This window comes from Petromyzon marinus, chromosome 37 (genome assembly GCF_048934315.1).
Source record: "Petromyzon marinus isolate PM22_M1 ecotype Great Lakes invasive population chromosome 37, UKy_Petmar_22M1.pri1.0, whole genome shotgun sequence".
Lineage (NCBI taxonomy): Eukaryota > Metazoa > Chordata > Hyperoartia > Petromyzontiformes > Petromyzontidae > Petromyzon > Petromyzon marinus.
Genome location: NC_133703.1, coordinates 14,730,993 through 14,752,460, shown reverse-complemented (window position 1 = coordinate 14,752,460; position 21,468 = coordinate 14,730,993). Strand labels below are relative to the sequence as shown.

Here is a 21,468-nt window from a genome sequence, read left to right as displayed (position 1 = left end):
TATAAATGAGTGAAGATCGCTGCTCTAGTTATAAATTAGTGAAGATCACTGCTCTAATTATAAGTCAGTGAAGATCACTGCTCTAGTTATACATTAGTGAAGAACACTGCTCTAGTTATAAATTAGTGAAGAACACTGCTCTAGTTATAAGTTAGTGAACAACACTGCTCTAGTTATAAATTAGTGAAGAACACTGCTCTAGTTATAAATTAGTGAAGATCACTGTTCTAGCTATAAATTAGTGAAGATCACTGCTCTAGTTATACTTTAGTGAAGATCACTGCTCTAGTTATAAATTAGTGAAGAACACTGCTCTAGTTATACATTAGTGAAGATCACTGCTCTAGTTATACATTAGTGAAGATCACTGCTCTAGTTATAAATTAGTGAAGAACACTGCTCTTGTTATAAATTAGTGGAGAACACTACTCTAGTTATAAATTAGTGAAGATCACTGCTCTAGTTATAAATTAGTGAAGATCACTGCTCTAGCTATAAATTAGTGAAGATCACTGCTCTAGTTATACTTTAGTGAAGATCACTGCTCTAGTTATAAATTAGTGGAGACCACTGCTCTAGTTATAAATTAGTGAAGAACACTGCTCTTGTTATAAATTAGTGAAGATCACTGCTCTAGTTATACATTAGTGGAGAACACTGGTCTAGTTATACATTAGTGGAGAACACTACTCTAGTTATAAATTAGTGAAGAACACTGCTCTTGTTATAAATTAGTGAAGATCACTGCTCTAGTTATAAATTAGTGAAGAACACTGCTCTAGTTATAAATTAGTGAAGATCACTGCTCTAGTTATACTTTAGTGAAGATCACTGCTCTAGTTATAAATTAGTGGAGACCACTGCTCTAGTTATAAATTATTGAAAAACACTGCTCTTGTTATAAATTAGTGAAGATCACTGCTCTAGTTATACATTAGTGGAGAACACTGGTCTAGTTATACATTAGTGGAGAACACTACTCTAGTTATAAATTAGTGAAGAACACTGCTCTTGTTATAAATTAGTGAAGATCACTGCTCTAGTTATAAATTAGTGAAGAACACTGCTCTAGTTATAAATTAGTGAAGAACACTGCTCTAGTTATACATTAGTGAAGAACACTGCTCTAGTTATAAATCAGTGAAGATCGCTGCTCTTGTTATAAATTAGTGAAGAACACTGCTCTAGTTATACATTAGTGAAGATTGCTGCTCTAGTTATACATTAGTGAAGATCACTGCTCTAGTTATACATTAGTGAAGATCACTGCTCTAGTTATACATTAGTGAAGAACACTGCTCTAGTTATAAATTAGTGAAGATCACTGCTCTAGTTATAAATTAGTGAAGATCACTGCTCTAGCTATAAATTAGTGAAGATCACTGCTATAGTTATACTTTAGTGAAGATCACTGCTCTAGTTATAAATTAGTGGAGAACACTGCTCTAGTTATAAATTAGTGAACAACACTGCTCTAGTTATAAATTAGTGAAGATCACTGCTCTAGCTATAAATTAGTGAAGATCACTGCTCTAGTTATACATTAGTGAACAACACTGCTCTAGTTATAAATTAGTGAAGATCACTGCTCTAGTTATAAATTAGTGAAGAACACTGCTCTAGTTATACATTAGTGAAGAACACTGCTCTAGTTATAAATCAGTGAAGATCGCTGCTCTAGTTATAAATCACTGAAGATCGCTGCTCTAGTTATAAATTAGTGAAGATCACTGCTCTAATTATAAGTCAGTGAAGATCACTGCTCTAGTTATACATTAGTGAAGAACACTGCTCTAGTTATAAATCAGTGAAGATCGCTGCTCTAGTTATAAATCAGTGAAGATCGCTGCTCTAGTTATAAATTAGTGAAGATCACTGCTCTAATTATAAGTCAGTGAAGATCACTGCTCTAGTTATACATTAGTGAAGAACACTGCTCTAGTTATAAATTAGTGAAGAACACTGCGCTAGTCATAAATTAGTGAAGAACACTGCTCTAGTTATACTTTAGTGAAGATCACTGCTCTAGTTATGAATTAGTGGAGAACACTGCTCTAGTTATAAATTAGTGAAGATCACTGCTCCAGTTATACATTAGTGAAGATCACTGCTCTAGTTATAAATTAGTGAAGATCACTGCTCTAGTTATAAATTAGTGAAGAACACTGCTCTAGTTATACATTAGTGAAGAACACTGCTTTAGTTATAAATCAGTGAAGATCACTGCTCTAGTTATGAATTAGTGAAGATCACTGCTCTAGTTATACATTAGTGAAGATCACTGCTCTAGTTATACATTAGTGAAGAACACTACTCTAGTTATAAATTAGTGAAGATCACTGCTCTAGTTATAAATTAGTGAAGATCGCTGCTCTAATTATACATCAGTGAAGATCACTGCTCTAGTTAAACATTAGTGAAGATCACTGCTCTAGTTATAAATCAGTGAAGATCACTGCTCTAGTTATAAATTAGTGAAGATCACTGCTCTAGTTATAAATCAGTGAAGATCACTGTTCTAGTTATAAATCAGTGAAGATCGCTGCTCTAGTTATAAATCAGTGAAGATCACTGCTCTAGTTATACATTAGTGAAGATCACTGCTCTAGTTATACATTAGTGAAGATCACTGCTCTAGTTATACATTAGGGAAGATCACTGCTCTAGTTATAAATTAGTGAAGAACACTGCTCTAGTTATACATTAGTGAAGATTGCTGCTCTAGTTATACATTAGTGAAGATCACTGCTCTAGTTATACATTAGTGAAGATCACTGCTCTAGTTATACATTAGTGAAGAACACTGCTCTAGTTATAAATTAGTGAAGATCACTGCTCTAGTTATAAATTAGTGAAGATCACTGCTCTAGCTATAAATTAGTGAAGATCACTGCTGTAGTTATACTTTAGTGAAGATCACTGCTCTAGTTATAAATTAGTGAAGAACACTGCTCTTGTTATAAATTAGTGAAGATCACTGCTCTAGTTATACATTAGTGAAGAACACTGCTCTAGTTATACATTAGTGGAGAACACTACTCTAGTTATAAATTAGTGAAGAACACTGCTCTTGTTATAAATTAGTGAAGATCACTGCTCTAGTTATAAATTAGTGAAGAACACTGCTCTAGTTATAAATTAGTGAAGAACACTGCTCTAGTTATACATTAGTGAAGATCACTGCTCTAGTTATACATTAGTGAAGAACACCGCTCTAGTTATAAATCAGTGAAGATCGCTGCTCTAGTTATAAATGAGTGAAGATCGCTGCTCTAGTTATAAATTAGTGAAGATCACTGCTCTAATTATAAGTCAGTGAAGATCACTGCTCTAGTTATACATTAGTGAAGAACACTGCTCTAGTTATAAATTAGTGAAGAACACTGCTCTAGTTATAAGTTAGTGAACAACACTGCTCTAGTTATAAATTAGTGAAGAACACTGCTCTAGTTATAAATTAGTGAAGATCACTGTTCTAGCTATAAATTAGTGAAGATCACTGCTCTAGTTATACTTTAGTGAAGATCACTGCTCTAGTTATAAATTAGTGAAGAACACTGCTCTAGTTATACATTAGTGAAGATCACTGCTCTAGTTATACATTAGTGAAGATCACTGCTCTAGTTATAAATTAGTGAAGAACACTGCTCTTGTTATAAATTAGTGGAGAACACTACTCTAGTTATAAATTAGTGAAGATCACTGCTCTAGTTATAAATTAGTGAAGATCACTGCTCTAGCTATAAATTAGTGAAGATCACTGCTCTAGTTATACTTTAGTGAAGATCACTGCTCTAGTTATAAATTAGTGGAGACCACTGCTCTAGTTATAAATTAGTGAAGAACACTGCTCTTGTTATAAATTAGTGAAGATCACTGCTCTAGTTATACATTAGTGGAGAACACTGGTCTAGTTATACATTAGTGGAGAACACTACTCTAGTTATAAATTAGTGAAGAACACTGCTCTTGTTATAAATTAGTGAAGATCACTGCTCTAGTTATAAATTAGTGAAGAACACTGCTCTAGTTATAAATTAGTGAAGAACACTGCTCTAGTTATACATTAGTGAAGAACACTGCTCTAGTTATAAATCAGTGAAGATCGCTGCTCTTGTTATAAATTAGTGAAGAACACTGCTCTAGTTATACATTAGTGAAGATTGCTGCTCTAGTTATACATTAGTGAAGATCACTGCTCTAGTTATACATTAGTGAAGATCACTGCTCTAGTTATACATTAGTGAAGAACACTGCTCTAGTTATAAATTAGTGAAGATCACTGCTCTAGTTATAAATTAGTGAAGATCACTGCTCTAGCTATAAATTAGTGAAGATCACTGCTGTAGTTATACTTTAGTGAAGATCACTGCTCTAGTTATAAATTAGTGGAGAACACTGCTCTAGTTATAAATTAGTGAAGAACACTGCTCTTGTTATAAATTAGTGAAGATCACTGCTCTAGTTATACATTAGTGAAGAACACTGCTCTAGTTATACATTAGTGGAGAACACTACTCTACTTATAAATTAGTGAAGAACACTGCTCTTGTTATAAATTAGTGAAGATCACTGCTCTAGTTATAAATTAGTGAAGAACACTGCTCTAGTTATAAATTAGTGAAGAAGACTGCTCTAGTTATACATTAGTGAAGATCACTGCTCTAGTTATACATTAGTGAAGAACACTGCTCTAGTTATAAATCAGTGAAGATCGCTGCTCTAGTTATAAATCAGTGAAGATCGCTGCTCTAGTTATAAATTAGTGAAGATCACTGCTCTAATTATAAGTCAGTGAAGATCACTGCTCTAGTTATACATTTGTGAAGAACACTGCTCTAGTTATAAATTAGTGAAGAACACTGCTCTAGTTATAAGTTAGTGAACAACACTGCTCTAGGTATAAATTAGTGAAGAACACTGCTCTAGTTATAAATTAGTGAAGATCACTGCTCTAGCTATAAATTAGTGAAGATCACTGCTCTAGTTATACTTTAGTGAAGATCACTGCTCTAGTTATAAATTAGTGAAGAACACTGCTCTAGTTATACATTAGTGAAGATCACTGCTCTAGTTATACATTAGTGAAGATCACTGCTCTAGTTATAAATTAGTGAAGAACACTGCTCTTGTTATAAATTAGTGGAGAACACTACTCTAGTTATAAATTAGTGAAGATCACTGCTCTAGTTATAAATTAGTGAAGATCACTGCTCTAGCTATAAATTAGTGAAGATCACTGCTCTAGTTATACTTTAGTGAAGATCACTGCTCTAGTTATAAATTAGTGGAGACCACTGCTCTAGTTATAAATTATTGAAGAACACTGCTCTTGTTATAAATTAGTGAAGATCACTGCTCTAGTTATACATTAGTGGAGAACACTGGTCTAGTTATACATTAGTGGAGAACACTACTCTAGTTATAAATTAGTGAAGAACACTGCTCTTGTTATAAATTAGTGACGATCACTGCTCTAGTTATAAATTAGTGAAGAACACTGCTCTAGTTATAAATTAGTGAAGAACACTGCTCTAGTTATACATTAGTGAAGAACACTGCTCTAGTTATAAATCAGTGAAGATCGCTGCTCTTGTTATAAATTAGTGAAGAACACTGCTCTAGTTATACATTAGTGAAGATTGCTGCTCTAGTTATACATTAGTGAAGATCACTGCTCTAGTTATACATTAGTGAAGATCACTGCTCTAGTTATACATTAGTGAAGAACACTGCTCTAGTTATAAATTAGTGAAGATCACTGCTCTAGTTATAAATTAGTGAAGATCACTGCTCTAGCTATAAATTAGTGAAGATCACTGCTCTAGTTATACTTTAGTGAAGATCACTGCTCTAGTTATAAATTAGTGGAGAACACTGCTCTAGTTATAAATTAGTGAAGAACACTGCTCTTGTTATAAATTAGTGAAGATCACTGCTCTAGTTATACATTAGTGAAGAACACTGCTCTAGTTATACATTAGTGGAGAACACTACTCTAGTTATAAATTAGTGAAGAACACTGCTCTTGTTATAAATTAGTGAACATCACTGCTCTAGTTATAAATTAGTGAAGAACACTGCTCTAGTTATAAATTAGTGAAGAACACTGCTCTAGTTATACATTAGTGAAGATCACTGCTCTAGTTATACATTAGTGAAGAACACTGCTCTAGTTATAAATCAGTGAAGATCGCTGCTCTAGTTATAAATTAGTGAAGATCACTGCTCTAATTATAAGTCAGTGAAGATCACTGCTCTAGTTATACATTAGTGGAGAACACTGGTCTAGTTATACATTAGTGGAGAACACTACTCTAGTTATAAATTAGTGAAGAACACTGCTCTTGTTATAAATTAGTGAAGAACACTGCTCTAGTTATAAATTAGTGAAGATCACTGATCTAGTTATAAATTAGTGAAGAACACTGCTCTAGTTATACATTAGTGAAGATCACTGCTCTAGTTATACATTAGTGAAGAACACTGCTCTAGTTATAAATTAGTGAAGAACACTGCTCTTGTTATAAATTAGTGAAGATCACTGCTCTAGTTATAAATTAGTGAAGATCACTGCTCTAGTTATAAATTAGTGAAGATCACTGCTCTAGCTATAAATTAGTGAAGATCACTGCTCTAGTTATACATTAGTGAACAACACTGCTCTAGTTATAAATTAGTGAAGATCACTGCTCTAGCTATAAATTAGTGAAGATCACTGCTCTAGTTATACATTAGTGAACAACACTGCTCTAGTTATAAATTAGTGAAGATCACTGCTCTAGTTATAAATTAGTGAAGAACACTGCTCTAGTTATACATTAGTGAAGAACACTGCTCTAGTTATAAATCAGTGAAGATCGCTGCTCTAGTTATAAATCAGTGAAGATCGCTGCTCTAGTTATAAATTAGTGAAGATCACTGCTCTAATTATAAGTCAGTGAAGATCACTGCTCTAGTTATACATTAGTGAAGAACACTGCTCTAGTTATAAATCAGTGAAGATCGCTGCTCTAGTTATAAATCAGTGAAGATCGCTGCTCTAGTTATAAATTAGTGAAGATCACTGCTCTAATTATAAGTCAGTGAAGATCACTGCTCTAGTTATACATTAGTGAAGAACACTGCTCTAGTTATAAATTAGTGAAGAACACTGCGCTAGTCATAAATTAGTGAAGAACACTGCTCTAGTTATACTTTAGTAAAGATCACTGCTCTAGTTATGAATTAGTGGAGAACACTGCTCTAGTTATAAATTAGTGAAGATCACTGCTCTAGTTATGAATTAGTGAAGATCACTGCTCTAGTTATAAATTAGTGAAGATCACTGCTCCAGTTATACATTAGTGAAGATCACTGCTCTAGTTATAAATTCGTGAAGATCACTGCTCTAGTTATAAATTAGTGAAGAACACTGCTCTAGTTATACATTAGTGAAGAACACTGCTTTAGTTATAAATCAGTGAAGATCACTGCTCTAGTTATAAATTAGTGAAGATCACTGCTCTAGTTATACATTAGTGAAGATCACTGCTCTAGTTATACATTAGTGAAGAACACTTCTCTAGTTATAAATTAGTGAAGATCACTGCTCTAGTTATAAATTAGTGAAGATCGCTGCTCTAATTATACATCAGTGAAGATCGCTGCTTTAGTTATAAATCAGTGAAGATCACTGCTCTAGTTATACATTAGTGAAGATCACTGCTCTAGTTATACATTAGTGAAGATCACTGCTCTAGTTAAACATTAGTGAAGATCACTGCTGTAGTTATACTTTAGTGAAGATCACTGCTCTAGTTATAAATTAGTGGAGAACACTGCTCTAGTTATAAATTAGTGAAGAACACTGCTCTTGTTATAAATTAGTGAAGATCACTGCTCTAGTTATACATTAGTGAAGAACACTGCTCTAGTTATACATTAGTGGAGAACACTACTCTAGTTATAAATTAGTGAAGAACACTGCTCTTGTTATAAATGAGTGAAGATCACTGCTCTAGTTATAAATTAGTGAAGAACACTGCTCTAGTTATAAATTAGTGAAGAACACTGCTCTAGTTATACATTAGTGAAGATCACTGCTCTAGTTATACATTAGTGAAGAACACTGCTCTAGTTATAAATCAGTGAAGATCGCTGCTCTAGTTATAAATCAGTGAAGATCGCTGCTCTAGTTATAAATTAGTGAAGATCACTGCTCTAATTATAAGTCAGTGAAGATCACTGCTCTAGTTATACATTAGTGAAGATCACTGCTCTAGTTATAAATTAGTGAAGATCACTGCTCTAGTTATACATTAGTGAAGAACACTGCTCTAGTTATAAGTTAGTGAACAACACTGCTCTAGTTATAAATTAGTGAAGAACACTGCTCTAGTTATAAATTAGTGAAGATCACTGCTCTAGCTATAAATTAGTGAAGATCACTGCTCTAGTTATACTTTAGTGAAGATCACTGCTCTAGTTATAAATTAGTGAAGAACACTGCTCTAGTTATACATTAGTGAAGATCACTGCTCTAGTTATACATTAGTGAAGATCACTGCTCTAGTTATAAATTAGTGAAGAACACTGCTCTTGTTATAAATTAGTGGAGAACACTACTCTAGTTATAAATTAGTGAAGATCACTGCTCTAGTTATAAATTAGTGAAGATCACTGCTCTAGCTATAAATTAGTGAAGATCACTGCTCTAGTTATACTTTAGTGAAGATCACTGCTCTAGTTATAAATTAGTGGAGACCACTGCTCTAGTTATAAATTAGTGAAGAACACTGCTCTTGTTATAAATTAGTGAAGATCACTGCTCTAGTTATACATTAGTGGAGAACACTGGTCTAGTTATACATTAGTGGAGAACACTACTCTAGTTATAAATTAGTGAAGAACACTGCTCTTGTTATAAATTAGTGAAGATCACTGCTCTAGTTATAAATTAGTGAAGAACACTGCTCTAGTTATAAATTAGTGAAGAACACTGCTCTAGTTATACATTAGTGAAGAACACTGCTCTAGTTATAAATCAGTGAAGATCGCTGCTCTTGTTATAAATTAGTGAAGAACACTGCTCTAGTTATACATTAGTGAAGATTGCTGCTCTAGTTATACATTAGTGAAGATCACTGCTCTAGTTATACATTAGTGAAGATCACTGCTCTAGTTATACATTAGTGAAGAACACTGCTCTAGTTATAAATTAGTGAAGATCACTGCTCTAGTTATAAATTAGTGAAGATCACTGCTCTAGCTATAAATTAGTGAAGATCACTGCTCTAGTTATACTTTAGTGAAGATCACTGCTCTAGTTATAAATTAGTGGAGAACACTGCTCTAGTTATAAATTAGTGAAGAACACTGCTCTTGTTATAAATTAGTGAAGATCACTGCTCTAGTTATACATTAGTGAAGAACACTGCTCTAGTTATACATTAGTGGAGAACACTACTCTAGTTATAAATTAGTGAAGAACACTGCTCTTGTTATAAATTAGTGAAGATCACTGCTCTAGTTATAAATTAGTGAAGAACACTGCTCTAGTTATACATTAGTGAAGATCACTGCTCTAGTTATACATTAGTGAAGAACACTGCTCTAGTTATAAATCAGTGAAGATCACTGCTCTAGTTATAAATCAGTGAAGATCGCTGCTCTAGTTATAAATTAGTGAAGATCACTGCTCTAATTATAAGTCAGTGAAGATCACTGCTCTAGTTATACATTTGTGAAGAACACTGCTCTAGTTATAAATTAGTGAAGAACACTGCTCTAGTTATAAGTTAGTGAACAACACTGCTCTAGTTATAAATTAGTGAAGAACACTGCTCTAGTTATAAATTAGTGAAGATCACTGCTCTAGCTATAAATTAGTGAAGATCACTGCTCTAGTTATACTTTAGTGAAGATCACTGCTCTAGTTATAAATTAGTGAAGAACACTGCTCTAGTTATACATTAGTGAAGATCACTGCTCTAGTTATACATTAGTGAAGATCACTGCTCTAGTTATAAATTAGTGAAGATCACTGCTCTAGTTATACATTAGTGGAGAACACTGCTCTAGTTATACATTAGTGGAGAACACTACTCTAGTTATAAATTAGTGAAGAACACTGCTCTTGTTATAAATTAGTGAAGATCACTGCTCTAGTTATAAATTAGTGAAGAGCACTGCTCTAGTTATAAATTAGTGAAGAACACTGCTCTAGTTATACATTAGTGAAGAACACTGCTCTAGTTATAAATCAGTGAAGATCGCTGCTCTTGTTATAAATTAGTGAAGATCACTGCTCTAGTTATACATTAGTGAAGATCACTGGTCTAGTTATACATTAGTGAAGATCACTGCTCTAGTTATAAATTAGTGAAGAACACTGCTCTTGTTATAAATTAGTGGAGAACACTACTCTAGTTATAAATTAGTGAAGATCACTGCTCTAGTTATAAATTAGTGAAGATCACTGCTCTAGCTATAAATTAGTGAAGATCACTGCTCTAGTTATACTTTAGTGAAGATCACTGCTCTAGTTATAAATTAGTGGAGAACACTGCTCTAGTTATAAATTAGTGGAGAACACTGCTCTTGTTATAAATTAGTGAAGATCACTGCTCTAGTTATACATTAGTGGAGAACACTGGTCTAGTTATACATTAGTGGAGAACACTACTCTAGTTATAAATTAGTGAAGATCACTGCTCTAGTTATACATTAGTGAAGATCACTGCTCTAGTTATAAATCAGTGAAGATCACTGCTCTAGTTATTAATCAGTGAAGATCGCTGCTCTAGTTATAAATCAGTGAAGATCACTGCTCTAGTTATACATTAGTGAAGATCACTGCTCTAGTTATACATTAGTGAAGATCACTGCTCTAGTTAAACATTAGTGAAGATCACTGCTCTAGTTATAAATCAGTGAAGATCACTGCTCTAGTTATAAATTAGTGAAGATCACTGCTCTAGTTATAAATCAGTGAAGATCACTGCTCTAGTTATAAATTAGTGAAGATCACTGCTCTAGTTATAAATCAGTGAAGATCACTGCTCTAGTTATAAATTAGTGAAGATCACTGCTCTAGTTATAAATCAGTGAAGATCACTGCTCTAGTTATAAATTAGTGAAGATCACTGCTCTAGTTATACATTAGTGAAGATCGCTGCTCTAGTTATAAATTAGTGAAGAACACTGCTCTAGTTATAAATTAGTGAAGATCACTGCTCTAGTTATAAATTAGTGAAGATCACTGCTCTAGTTATAAATCAGTGAAGATCACTGCTCTAACCTTTCAATAAGGAAGACCAGTATTTTTTTCTCCAACACACGTGTAACTAATGCGGGGAACCATTCCAGTTGAGTTCCTTGCCTCAGTAATGCAAACAACCACATCGCGCCTGAGTATCTTGAACGTTGATTAAAAAAAACGTACTCCGAGACACCCTTCAGCTGGTTTATCCAGGTTATGGGACTTTCTAGCAAAGTATTGCAACCGCATAACTCGAACGGTGTTTGAAGTAAGATCGCACTATTCTGTGCTGCAGTGCAGTTTTCATTATCGAATAGAATGTTTTACAGTAATTGTATCGTCTTTGGGAACAGTGAACATAGCAAATTGTACGTTTCATGATTTATTAGAATGTTGTATAGTAATTGTATTGTCTTTGGGGATAGCGAACATACCTAATTGTATTATGCGTTTTAATGCTCGTATGCGTTGTTTGTAAATGTTAGACACCTAACCTATGCATCCATTTAAGATCGCCGCTTACGCTCACGGTGATCCACGCACGTGAGAATTGACTGCCCTACAGAGACGGCATTCACAATGTATGCACATCATGCGAAAGTGAGACGTTACATTCCGGTGAAACAGCGCAAGCAAATATGTCAAGATGAGGCGGATAAAAACGAGACAGTGAAAGCGAGCGAGAGAGAGAGAAAAGACCGAAACAAGAAAATATGAATAACAAAAATGTACACTGCACACTCTTAAATCAAAGCATGTCCATGAGTTAGTGACAGGCCGGGGGGGGGGTGGGCTCGCTTGGTCGTCAATAATTATAAGCCAAGTGGGATGTAAAGATTTGGATGGTACGGATCTCCACACAACCCGGAGAGCAATTTTCTGTAAGAAAAAAATAATGTTGTGATGATGATGATTGGAACGCTGTCTTTTGACAGATTCCGCAGACAATAGCGCGTGTGAATTCGATCACATTATCTGCTCCGAGGGACGGAAGATTCACAGCGTGCTTTGACGAAGGACCTACGTTTGAGAACATCAAGAGGTGTGAGGCTAAAATAATAACTCCAATTGCCTTGCTCTCTTTTTGTTACACCAAGTGACAGTCATTTTAAATACCGCTGCTGCTGTGGTATTGACGTCGTTATCACGACAGATACAAAGTAACTTCTGATTATGTATTTGGGTTATAACATGGGTAAACAACAGCTTACTGTAGATTATTCTAACAGTCTATGTATATATCCTATTAAGTCACCTGCTTTCTGTGCAATCAGAATAGTTTAACCTTACACATGCTATGTGGCAAAGCACAGCCTTTGTTAATGAACTGATGGACGAGGGCCTCTCTACCAAATGCGAGTGGTGCGGGTTATTTGACCATACTTCACCATGCTGGTCAGTAAAAAAAGTGATAGCTTTCGCTGCACGCCTCCCCCCCCTCTGCTGCCTCACAATGTAGCTGCGTAGCAGAGCCTATAACAGCTGTTATGCATTGTTGGTGAATCTATTGTTGGCAGTTTGATCTACACATTAATTAAACACGTTTCAAAGAATGAATTGATACGCTGCGCTCGCGTACTTTGCATACTGAGAATATGTTTTGTTTAAATATATTTTATTATAGCAACAGCTGGAAAGGATTGGCTTCCAAGTCTGAAGTTCAAAACTACAGTATTGTTCTTTGCAGGGTGGTCCGGATGTCTTGTGACCCCCATTTAATTATCTGTAACTTAATATTTTTAAAGTAAGGTTTATTTTGAAACAGAAATTAATATGCAAAGAGGAACATTTAATGGGTAATCTGGACCATTCCCTGTGCATTAAAGCCAACTCAGTTCATCATCATCTGTCTATGACAATCTGTTTGCCCGTGGTGACCGCACATCCAAGCTGTATCCAGGCTCACCCCGACTTGGCCTCTGAGGTCGAATGAATTGGGCGCATTCCAGGTGATTTGGTTATAGGCGTGTACAGTAATTTATTGCGGTACAGTGACTGAATATGCAAATGCATTTGTACTTCTTTGCAGAACTCAAACACGAGAAGTGAGCACCATTCACACAGTCTATAGATCGCAGAACGTTTTTTTCTTAAAGTGAAAAATTGACAAGTCATCAGACAATTTCGATCCAGCAGATGATAATGAAATAATATTTTATCTTTCCATTTGAAATTCAAGTAATGTACACTGCATCCTGTAAGCATCAATGTTTTTACAACAATACCATTAGTATGGATATTTTTTTATACAAATCCGAGTACTAGACCTAGATATATTGGCGCAGCATGAAACCACGAGGTACGGCAACGACTTGGGAATGCCTTCATCCAGCCGTGGATAGATCATGGATGATTATGGTGATGAAATTGGAGTGTTATAGTCAAGTAAAATTTTTTTTATTAAATAACGTTGGCGCTTTTCTGGCACAAACCTGCCACCCAAAAGCGCCATCATCACAGTCATACACAACATGAGTAAAATGATCATGCATTCTTGTTGTGTATGTGTGTTTTACAGATGTAAGGTTATCCCATGTCCAAAGCCATCAAGTGCCAAGGAAATGCCGCACCACTTACTGATGGGCAATGCTCCAGCAAATCAGCTCACTCTGCCCATCAGAATCTTCTGCCCAGCGCTGTAAAAATCTGTGAAGCAAAAACAATCATCGAAATGCTGAAGCAATCTCATCCTCAAGCTTATTGCATTCTGATATTTGAGATGGTTTAACGTAATAGAGTGTCACTGTGATTCCACTATCTGGCCGCTGTGTGGACGAGCACTAACAGGGGCCCTGATAAGACCTTCAAATCCAAATTAGTGGCGATGAAAGAATACAGATATTGATGTGATGCATGTACCATATTATTATATTTTACCAGGCAAGGCCCAATGAGCTGTATAGCTCTTTTTCAGAAGCGACCTGGCCACAAACGATAGCCCAACGAAGCGGCTTATCACGTGCAAATGTATAGCAGCCAAATACCCTAAACGCATGTTTATAAATGTGAAGGGGAAAAACCGGAGGGCCCAGAGAAAAATCTCCACGACCACGGGGAGAACACGCAAACTCCCAATATACAGGCATCAGGGCCGACTCGAACCCATGACCTTCTGTATACCAGGCGAGGTAGTTAACATATCACAGTGATTTAAAGAAACGAAACATAATAAATTATTATTACTGGTATGATTACTCTCATGCACTGAGAGAGATAGAGAGGGGGAAGATGCAGCCCTGTAGCAAAGATATCAGCGTAAACCCTGTGAAATCCGCCCTTGCTTCCATTGGCCGTTCCCTAACACGACGCGTTACACTAGTCTGTTTGATAATTGAATGGATACTTGGGCTCATGACGCGATACCAATATCATAAGTGGCACAAAGGGGGGGGGGGGGGGAAATTATCCCAAAAATGTATAACGCAGTATTTAAATGTTAACGTACAAAACATCTGTTCTACAATGCACCATTTTTAGTCAATAGTATATAAAGCGCTTGGGATGTTTATGCGAAAGGTGTCATGAAATAATTATGGTGCTGTTGATGATGGATATTTGCAAGCATCCGATAACATTCTGTAATTCCACCTCAAATGTAATTGGAGTTGTAGATTTACTGAGAAGTGGTTGTGTATATAGCCAATGCCACCCCTCCGTTAACATGAGCGCTGTACATAATTATGGAGTAGTAATGTTTACCATAGAAATAGGATGAGGGATGCTATGAAGTGCCCTGAAATACAAATAACCACAACACTGTGCTTTGTGTGGAGCTGTTATTGTTTTACTGGTTTTATACTCTTTACTGCATTCTACATACCACAGTCAATTCGTAGATCCATTATTGTGGAATATGTTTTGCTGCTCTTTGTTGCCATTTTCGAGGCATGGAAACTGTTGTTAACGACATAACAAATAATAACTTACAGCCATTTGGTCACTCTTCTAGCGTATGGAAAGGTGACATTTGCAACGCGTGTATATCGCGGTTATTAAGCCATTCGGTAGCCTCTCTGGCGGCTTGGTTGGTGAATGCCGATGATATTGCCCGCGAATCGCTGGTGCATGGGGCAATTCTGGGTCACGTGATCCACGGTCTGGCTCTGGTGACCACAGCAGTCACAATGTGGACTGTTCTTCATTTTTCCATCGATAAAGGTGACTGCTTCTGCCGTACCCTGTTCTGCAGTGATTTTGGGCTGACCATTGTTTCCTGGGCAGGGGTCGAACCCAGGACGTTATTGCGTGGGATCGGTAGCTCTTTGTCATTCCACTGCTGGATGAAGGTCTTCCGGTGCTGCATGAGTCTTGGGAGTTGTCTGATTATACTTGACCATGCTGTCCTGTGTGGGTTGGTGAAGGGGGGCCAGGAACAGTTCAGATATCACTCCCCACTGATGTTAGCCATGGCATGGGAAATGAACTCAGGTCCAGGTTCTTACCCCAGTGCACTAACCACTGCACTACCATTCCACCCTAACTCTAGAAATACCTTTCCTTTTACATGAGATTCACAGTCAGGGCACTGTGACCAGGTTACATTTCTAAACGAAGAATGCATTTGGTCATTCTCAGTCTTTAACCAAGTTAACTGTGCACCCCCCCCCCCCCCCCCCCCCCCCCCCCCAGTGAATAGGCATGAGATTCCCATCATGCATGGGCTTTTTACAGGTGGTGGTACTTTTCAAACATTGATATCCAAACTTTCTACGCACACTCCTTCACCCACTCTCGCCGATCAGCGTGTTCAAGTATGGCCAAACAACTCCCCGTGACCAACATGGCGGATGCTTGACTAGAAATGTAACCAATGAAAACTTATTTTATGATTGCTTTTTATTACATTACAGGATTGCGAGAAATGGATGTGTTGAGTCCTTCATCCAGCGGTGGATGGATAAAGGGCTGTAAGTTATACTGTTTTAAGCTGGATATTAGCACACCTTATACAAACAACGTGATCGCACTGGTGGGGGAGAAGGCAAACAGAAAACTTCTGATACACAATGTTTTGTGTATAAGCACAGCTGGCCCTCGCTTGCAAAATGTATGCTTATATCCAGCATATACTGTATTATTGCAGAATAACTTTGTAATTGACTGCATGGATTGGAATTGCTCCATGTGAAAGCTTACTGGCATTGGATACCTCTGAGTTAAGTGGCCACGAAGACCCCCCCCCCCCCAGGCAAAGTTTATTGCAGATATTTGGCAAGTTAGTCATGCCAAGCTGAGTCATGCGTTTACTGACTGACAATTCGAGCCAGGGATTTTATTTCAACCACAAAACCAATAAGTGGACTGTATTTACGTTTTTCTTCCAGCATCCACCTGGTATTGACATTGTCTTTGCGTTTATGGGCCGTGTCCCTCTGCCTAAGAAAATGACAGTGTATTTCTGCTGAAAAAAAAAACACTTTTGAAATGGGCCCCATGTTCTGCTTTATACTTTCAACATTTCTGTCAAAACATACACAATTCTGTTTCAAAACAGATCCTACCATTGTCCCAAGTTCTAACCTGAGGATAATAGTCATTCTAAATGGAGGTGAAGACTTGCCACAGTGGTTGGCACATTATACCATGAACTCGGCGACCTGGGTTTGATTCCTGGCCATGGCTAACATTAGTGGAGCATGATATCTGAATCGTTCCGGACCTCCCCACTTCAACCCGCATTTATCATCTTGAAATATGGTCAAACAACACCCACACCTGACACAAGCATATTATGGCATTGGATACCAGCGACTGGTCACGTAAATCACATCAAACATATTTTCCCCTTAAATTACTTGCGTAGTGTTTCAAAAGGTATCGCGAGAATGTCACTTAAACTATTTTTATTCAACCATTCCTGGCTTCTTAATTGGCTGGTAATTAGTTTTTTTCTGATAATTGTATTGCACATGTAAAGCCATTGCCATGTTGGTCATCGGGGTTGATTGACTGCATCATAACAGTCAGAGCAGGTTGGTGACGGGGAGAATTCGGAACCGATGCACGGATGCTGCTTATCGTGGCTGGCAATGGAACTCAGGTCACCGAGTTCATAGGACAGTGCGATAACCACTGCGCTACTGCTCCACCCTCGAAAAGTTGATGAATAACATGACAACTAGAGTTTTAGGACCACAATTTTCATGCTAGCTCTACCGTTAGCATGTTATGGAGTGTTTTGTTGTTAATAACTTCTGACATTGCCTTAAGTGTACTTGCAGGTCTTAGGTAATGGTGATGCTGGCCCACTGGGGCCCTAATCAAAATCAATGTTTTGCCCCACACCCCATTCATATAATACACTCGTATTGATGTAATAGAAGAGATATAGACAAGAGATAGAGATTAATTTACGTGAGGGGAGAAAGATACAGACAAGGTGAGGGATCAATTGTTTTTTATGCTGATTAGGATTTGAATTCAATGATGTTTGGTTCATCCTGATTTCTCCATGGATCCAGTGCCCCTTGAGCTCCATGGGGCCCCGTGGATTTGCTAACACCTCGTACCACTATTGGTCCTTGGGATTCAACAAGGCTTTGGTGAGATAAAATAACCAAGCAAATATTAAGAAATGTGGGTAAATAAGCAACTCTTGATCAAAGTTGAGGACGAAACATTATCGCTGTCAATTTCTGAACTTTGTCACTTTGTTCATGTCAAGGCTAGTGTTTCCGCTATATTTAATTTGTAAATAATTAACTTTTTAAATTCCGGTGATTTATCATGTTTATACAGCAGTTGGTGGTAATCAATAAACAAGCAGAATCTATCATATGAACCATTTCTGCATGAATAAAATATAAATTCAATTCACCAAAATAACTTTTTATTCCCTTTTTTTATAACATTGCAAGTTCCCGAGAGATGGTGGTGGCTTCGGGAGGCCTTCATCCAGCAGTGGAGTGACCATCGCTTATGATTATGACCGATATGCATTTGAAGTACGCACTACAGTCAAACTTATGTCAGCAAATCCACACGTAAGGTGTTCTTAACCTGTTCTTCTTAATTTGTCAACACTGAACCTACTATACTACACTGAAATATCTGCATATGCATGCGTTGTTTGTGAAGGGTACGAAACGTGGCGTTTGACAGCCCTCGCCAAGAGTGAAATCTGCAGAGGGCCTATTCCATGGGACCTCCGTTGCCAGTATCAACATATAATAGGTTTTCCCCTTTTCTCTGGCAACAAAACAGGTGTTAAGATGTTAAAACACCAAACTTAAACCTTTTGCAAGGAATCATGTCTGCATTAACCATACTTGTGGTGAAAATACAAACAAAAAACCTCTGACAGTATGTGCATTATATTTGAAACTGATTGGTCCACACCAGATAGTGGCATTGTCTTTGTGCTGTTCGCCTTTTGGCGTCCTCTGGTCTAACACTGTTTTAGACTAGGCTCTAAAGAAAGCTGTCTTTGGTGTGGACCAATCAGTTTCAAAGATGATGCATATCCTGTCAAAGCATGTTTTTTGTTTGTATTTTCACCACAAGTATATGTGGTTAATGCAGACATGATTCCTTGCAAAAAGTTTCAGTTTGGTGTTTTAACATCTTAACACAACTGTTTTGTTGCCAGTAAAAAGGGGAAACCCTATTCTTAGAGGGCCTATTTTATATGTGCCTATGTTTAAAATGGGCACTGCTGAATACTAAAACAAATGCCACAGCGGCCAACTTACAAGAGTATGACATGCGGTACACTACGTCACAATCATTCTTGAGGGCAGAATGGAAGGAGTTTTAGAAGCCGCATCTTCCAAGAGTCTATATGTAAAAGTGCAATCTTGCACATGCTGTAATGGCACTGCTGGTGTGAGGGCCTCCTCTAGAGGGCGCGACAGAGAGGTCCATCCAGAGCAGTTGTTTTTAACCTGGGGTGCGAGGTGCCTTTTCTAGGGGTGCGAGACATGCCAGATTCTTTTTAGGCCAATCATCGAAACACAAATTAATCACTAGCAGGTAAATACAACTACCTTGTTTCATTAAACCTATGGATTTATTAACATAGATTTGTTTTACCATTAAGAACCAAAGGGGTGCAAGGCTACAGTAAAAGAACCACTGCTCTAGAGGGTAACTTGGCCTACTCTGTAACGCTAGTCAGATTTACGACACTTTATCCCACCGGGCGTGTGCTGCCAATCAAGTGTGGTGTACATATTTATACTGCTGGGTGGATGGACAGAAGTCGTGGCTGGAACCGCATTAAAATGTTTTCAATACTGGAATCTTGGTGTTTTGTTTGCCCAGAAAAGGCTTTTTTGGCTTCTATTTACATAACAGGTCCCTGCAGGGTGGGCTGGTAGGACAAGTCTGCGCTGTCTATTGCTGATTTTACACCCAACAGCACGAGATTTCACTTATTGAAAGGGGACGGACGGACACATTAATCTATTGCAGGCTGGTACACTCAGTTTACAACTTCATTCCTACCAGTATAAGATTTTGGACTATTTATAGTGTTGACCATTTCAACTTTCAAGAGAGCAAAACTTATCTTATTCATCAACCCGATGCTTCTAATCATATTATTCACGGGACCCAATCGATCTACTCATGTTTCTTTTTATGGGAAGAAAACATCCACTGGGCCTCTTTCTTCCCTCACTGCGGAGGTGGAACGATACTAAAAGACTTCAAATGAAAGATCATTAATGAAACTCAGCCCTACATTCCTTCAGCAATGAGGTCAGCCAAATGGGCTATGTTTAAAAACTACCAGTTTTACATAAAAAAGTCTAGGCATAATTTACAATGTGTACTATGAAAACATGACTGTTAAAAAAGCTTGATGTTAACTTGCAGCCGGAACGTACGTTGCGCCCATGCTCAACATTCAAGCAAATCTCACGGGGAGGAAGGGTCCTACATAATTTCAACTTGTAACGCGCACAGTATTCACTCATCCTCGAAAATTAGACTTGACTCGGAGGCATGACGAACAACAGAGAAGCGGGAAGAGAGCCACATGATGAGCTGCCGCCAATAATTGTCCAGGCACTGCGATCCCCTTTATATTCAGGCGTTATTGGCGAATTAAAAAAGCGTTGAAATGGGCAAAGTATTAAAACATCCAGAAAGAAAAATATCCGAAGAGATGTAAAACAAGAATGCGCAGTAACTATGTTCGTGTAAAACGAGACATTGTAAAATACAAATGAATAGCCCATGAGCCACAATTGGTGTCTCGTTATTTTGTTTCACAGATATTTGTGGAACCACTGAAGGCCTCCCTGCACTGAATACACGTACTTTAAGGGAAGCATGTTCAATGTGGTCTGTGTGACCAGTCACTGGTTATGTGATGCCTTATTGTTTGTATCAGGCATGGGAGGTACTTTTCACCAAACTTCACCATGCTGGTCAGTACGGTTTGGTGGGAATTAAACTTCCTTCTGAGTGCAGTGCGATAAACCGCAGTGCCACCACTCCATCCCCTGCAAATGATATTAAAGAATACTGGCACCATTTACATTCCTACACTCCCCGACTTAAAACTTTCGTGACTGCAGGAATTCATGATTGGTTATTTCGGTGAAGTCACGTAGATGGAAAATAAAAATTGCATTGAAAATAATAAAAGCAAAAAAATCCACGACGTTTCGATCGCAACACAAGTGGTCTTCATCAATTGGATTTTTTCCTTTTATTATTTTCAATCTATTTATATATTTTTTTTATTTTATTTTCTATCTACGTGACTTTACCGAAAGAACCAAGAATATGTATTCCTACACTCGTAAATAGAATCCAGTCTCAAAACAAGGCAGTCTGAGAAAATATTTCCATACTCCAAATGAGCCTTTTCGTGCCCATTTCCATTGGTAGGTTCTAGGCAATGGTGAAAGTACCAATTCGAGTATGTCCACAGGACAACCACTGATGACCAGCTATGAATACTTTAATAAGTTACCGTTTTGGCGTTCTCTACTCTGACACGGGTGAGAATAGACCCTAAAGAAGGCAAATCAGTTTCAAAGACAATGCCATATATTATCAGAGCATGTTTTTGTTGCATTTTCACCACAAGTACGTGTGGTTAATGCAGGCAGGATTCCTTGCAAAATGTTTCTATTTGGTGTTTGAACATCTTAACACCTCCTGTTTTTATTGCCAGAAAGGGTAAAACCTATTCTTGTTTTTTTATGTTACCCTTTCATCACCATCATCAGCCATGCTCAATGGCTGGATGCAGGTCTCTTCAAGTCACTCCT

At 37.2% G+C, this 21,468-nt stretch overlaps 1 protein-coding gene across 3 annotated transcripts in view; it reads left to right on the top strand.

Annotated features, from left to right (window-relative positions):
- LOC116949508 (phosphoinositide 3-kinase regulatory subunit 6-like) overlaps nucleotides 1-15,845 on the top strand; it is a 108,312-nt gene extending 92,467 nt beyond the window's left edge. For 2 of the 3 annotated variants that reach the window (XM_076072328.1, XM_076072327.1), the window contains 2 exons: nucleotides 12,178-12,284; nucleotides 13,761-15,845. In XM_076072328.1, the coding sequence (XP_075928443.1) occupies nucleotides 12,178-12,284; nucleotides 13,761-13,884 (231 nt within the window). In that variant the 3' untranslated portion in view covers nucleotides 13,885-15,845. The remainder of the gene's footprint in view (nucleotides 1-12,177; nucleotides 12,285-13,760) is intronic. The other variant, XM_076072329.1, reaches the window with a different exon arrangement.
- Nucleotides 15,846-21,468: the final 5,623 nt, after the last annotated feature.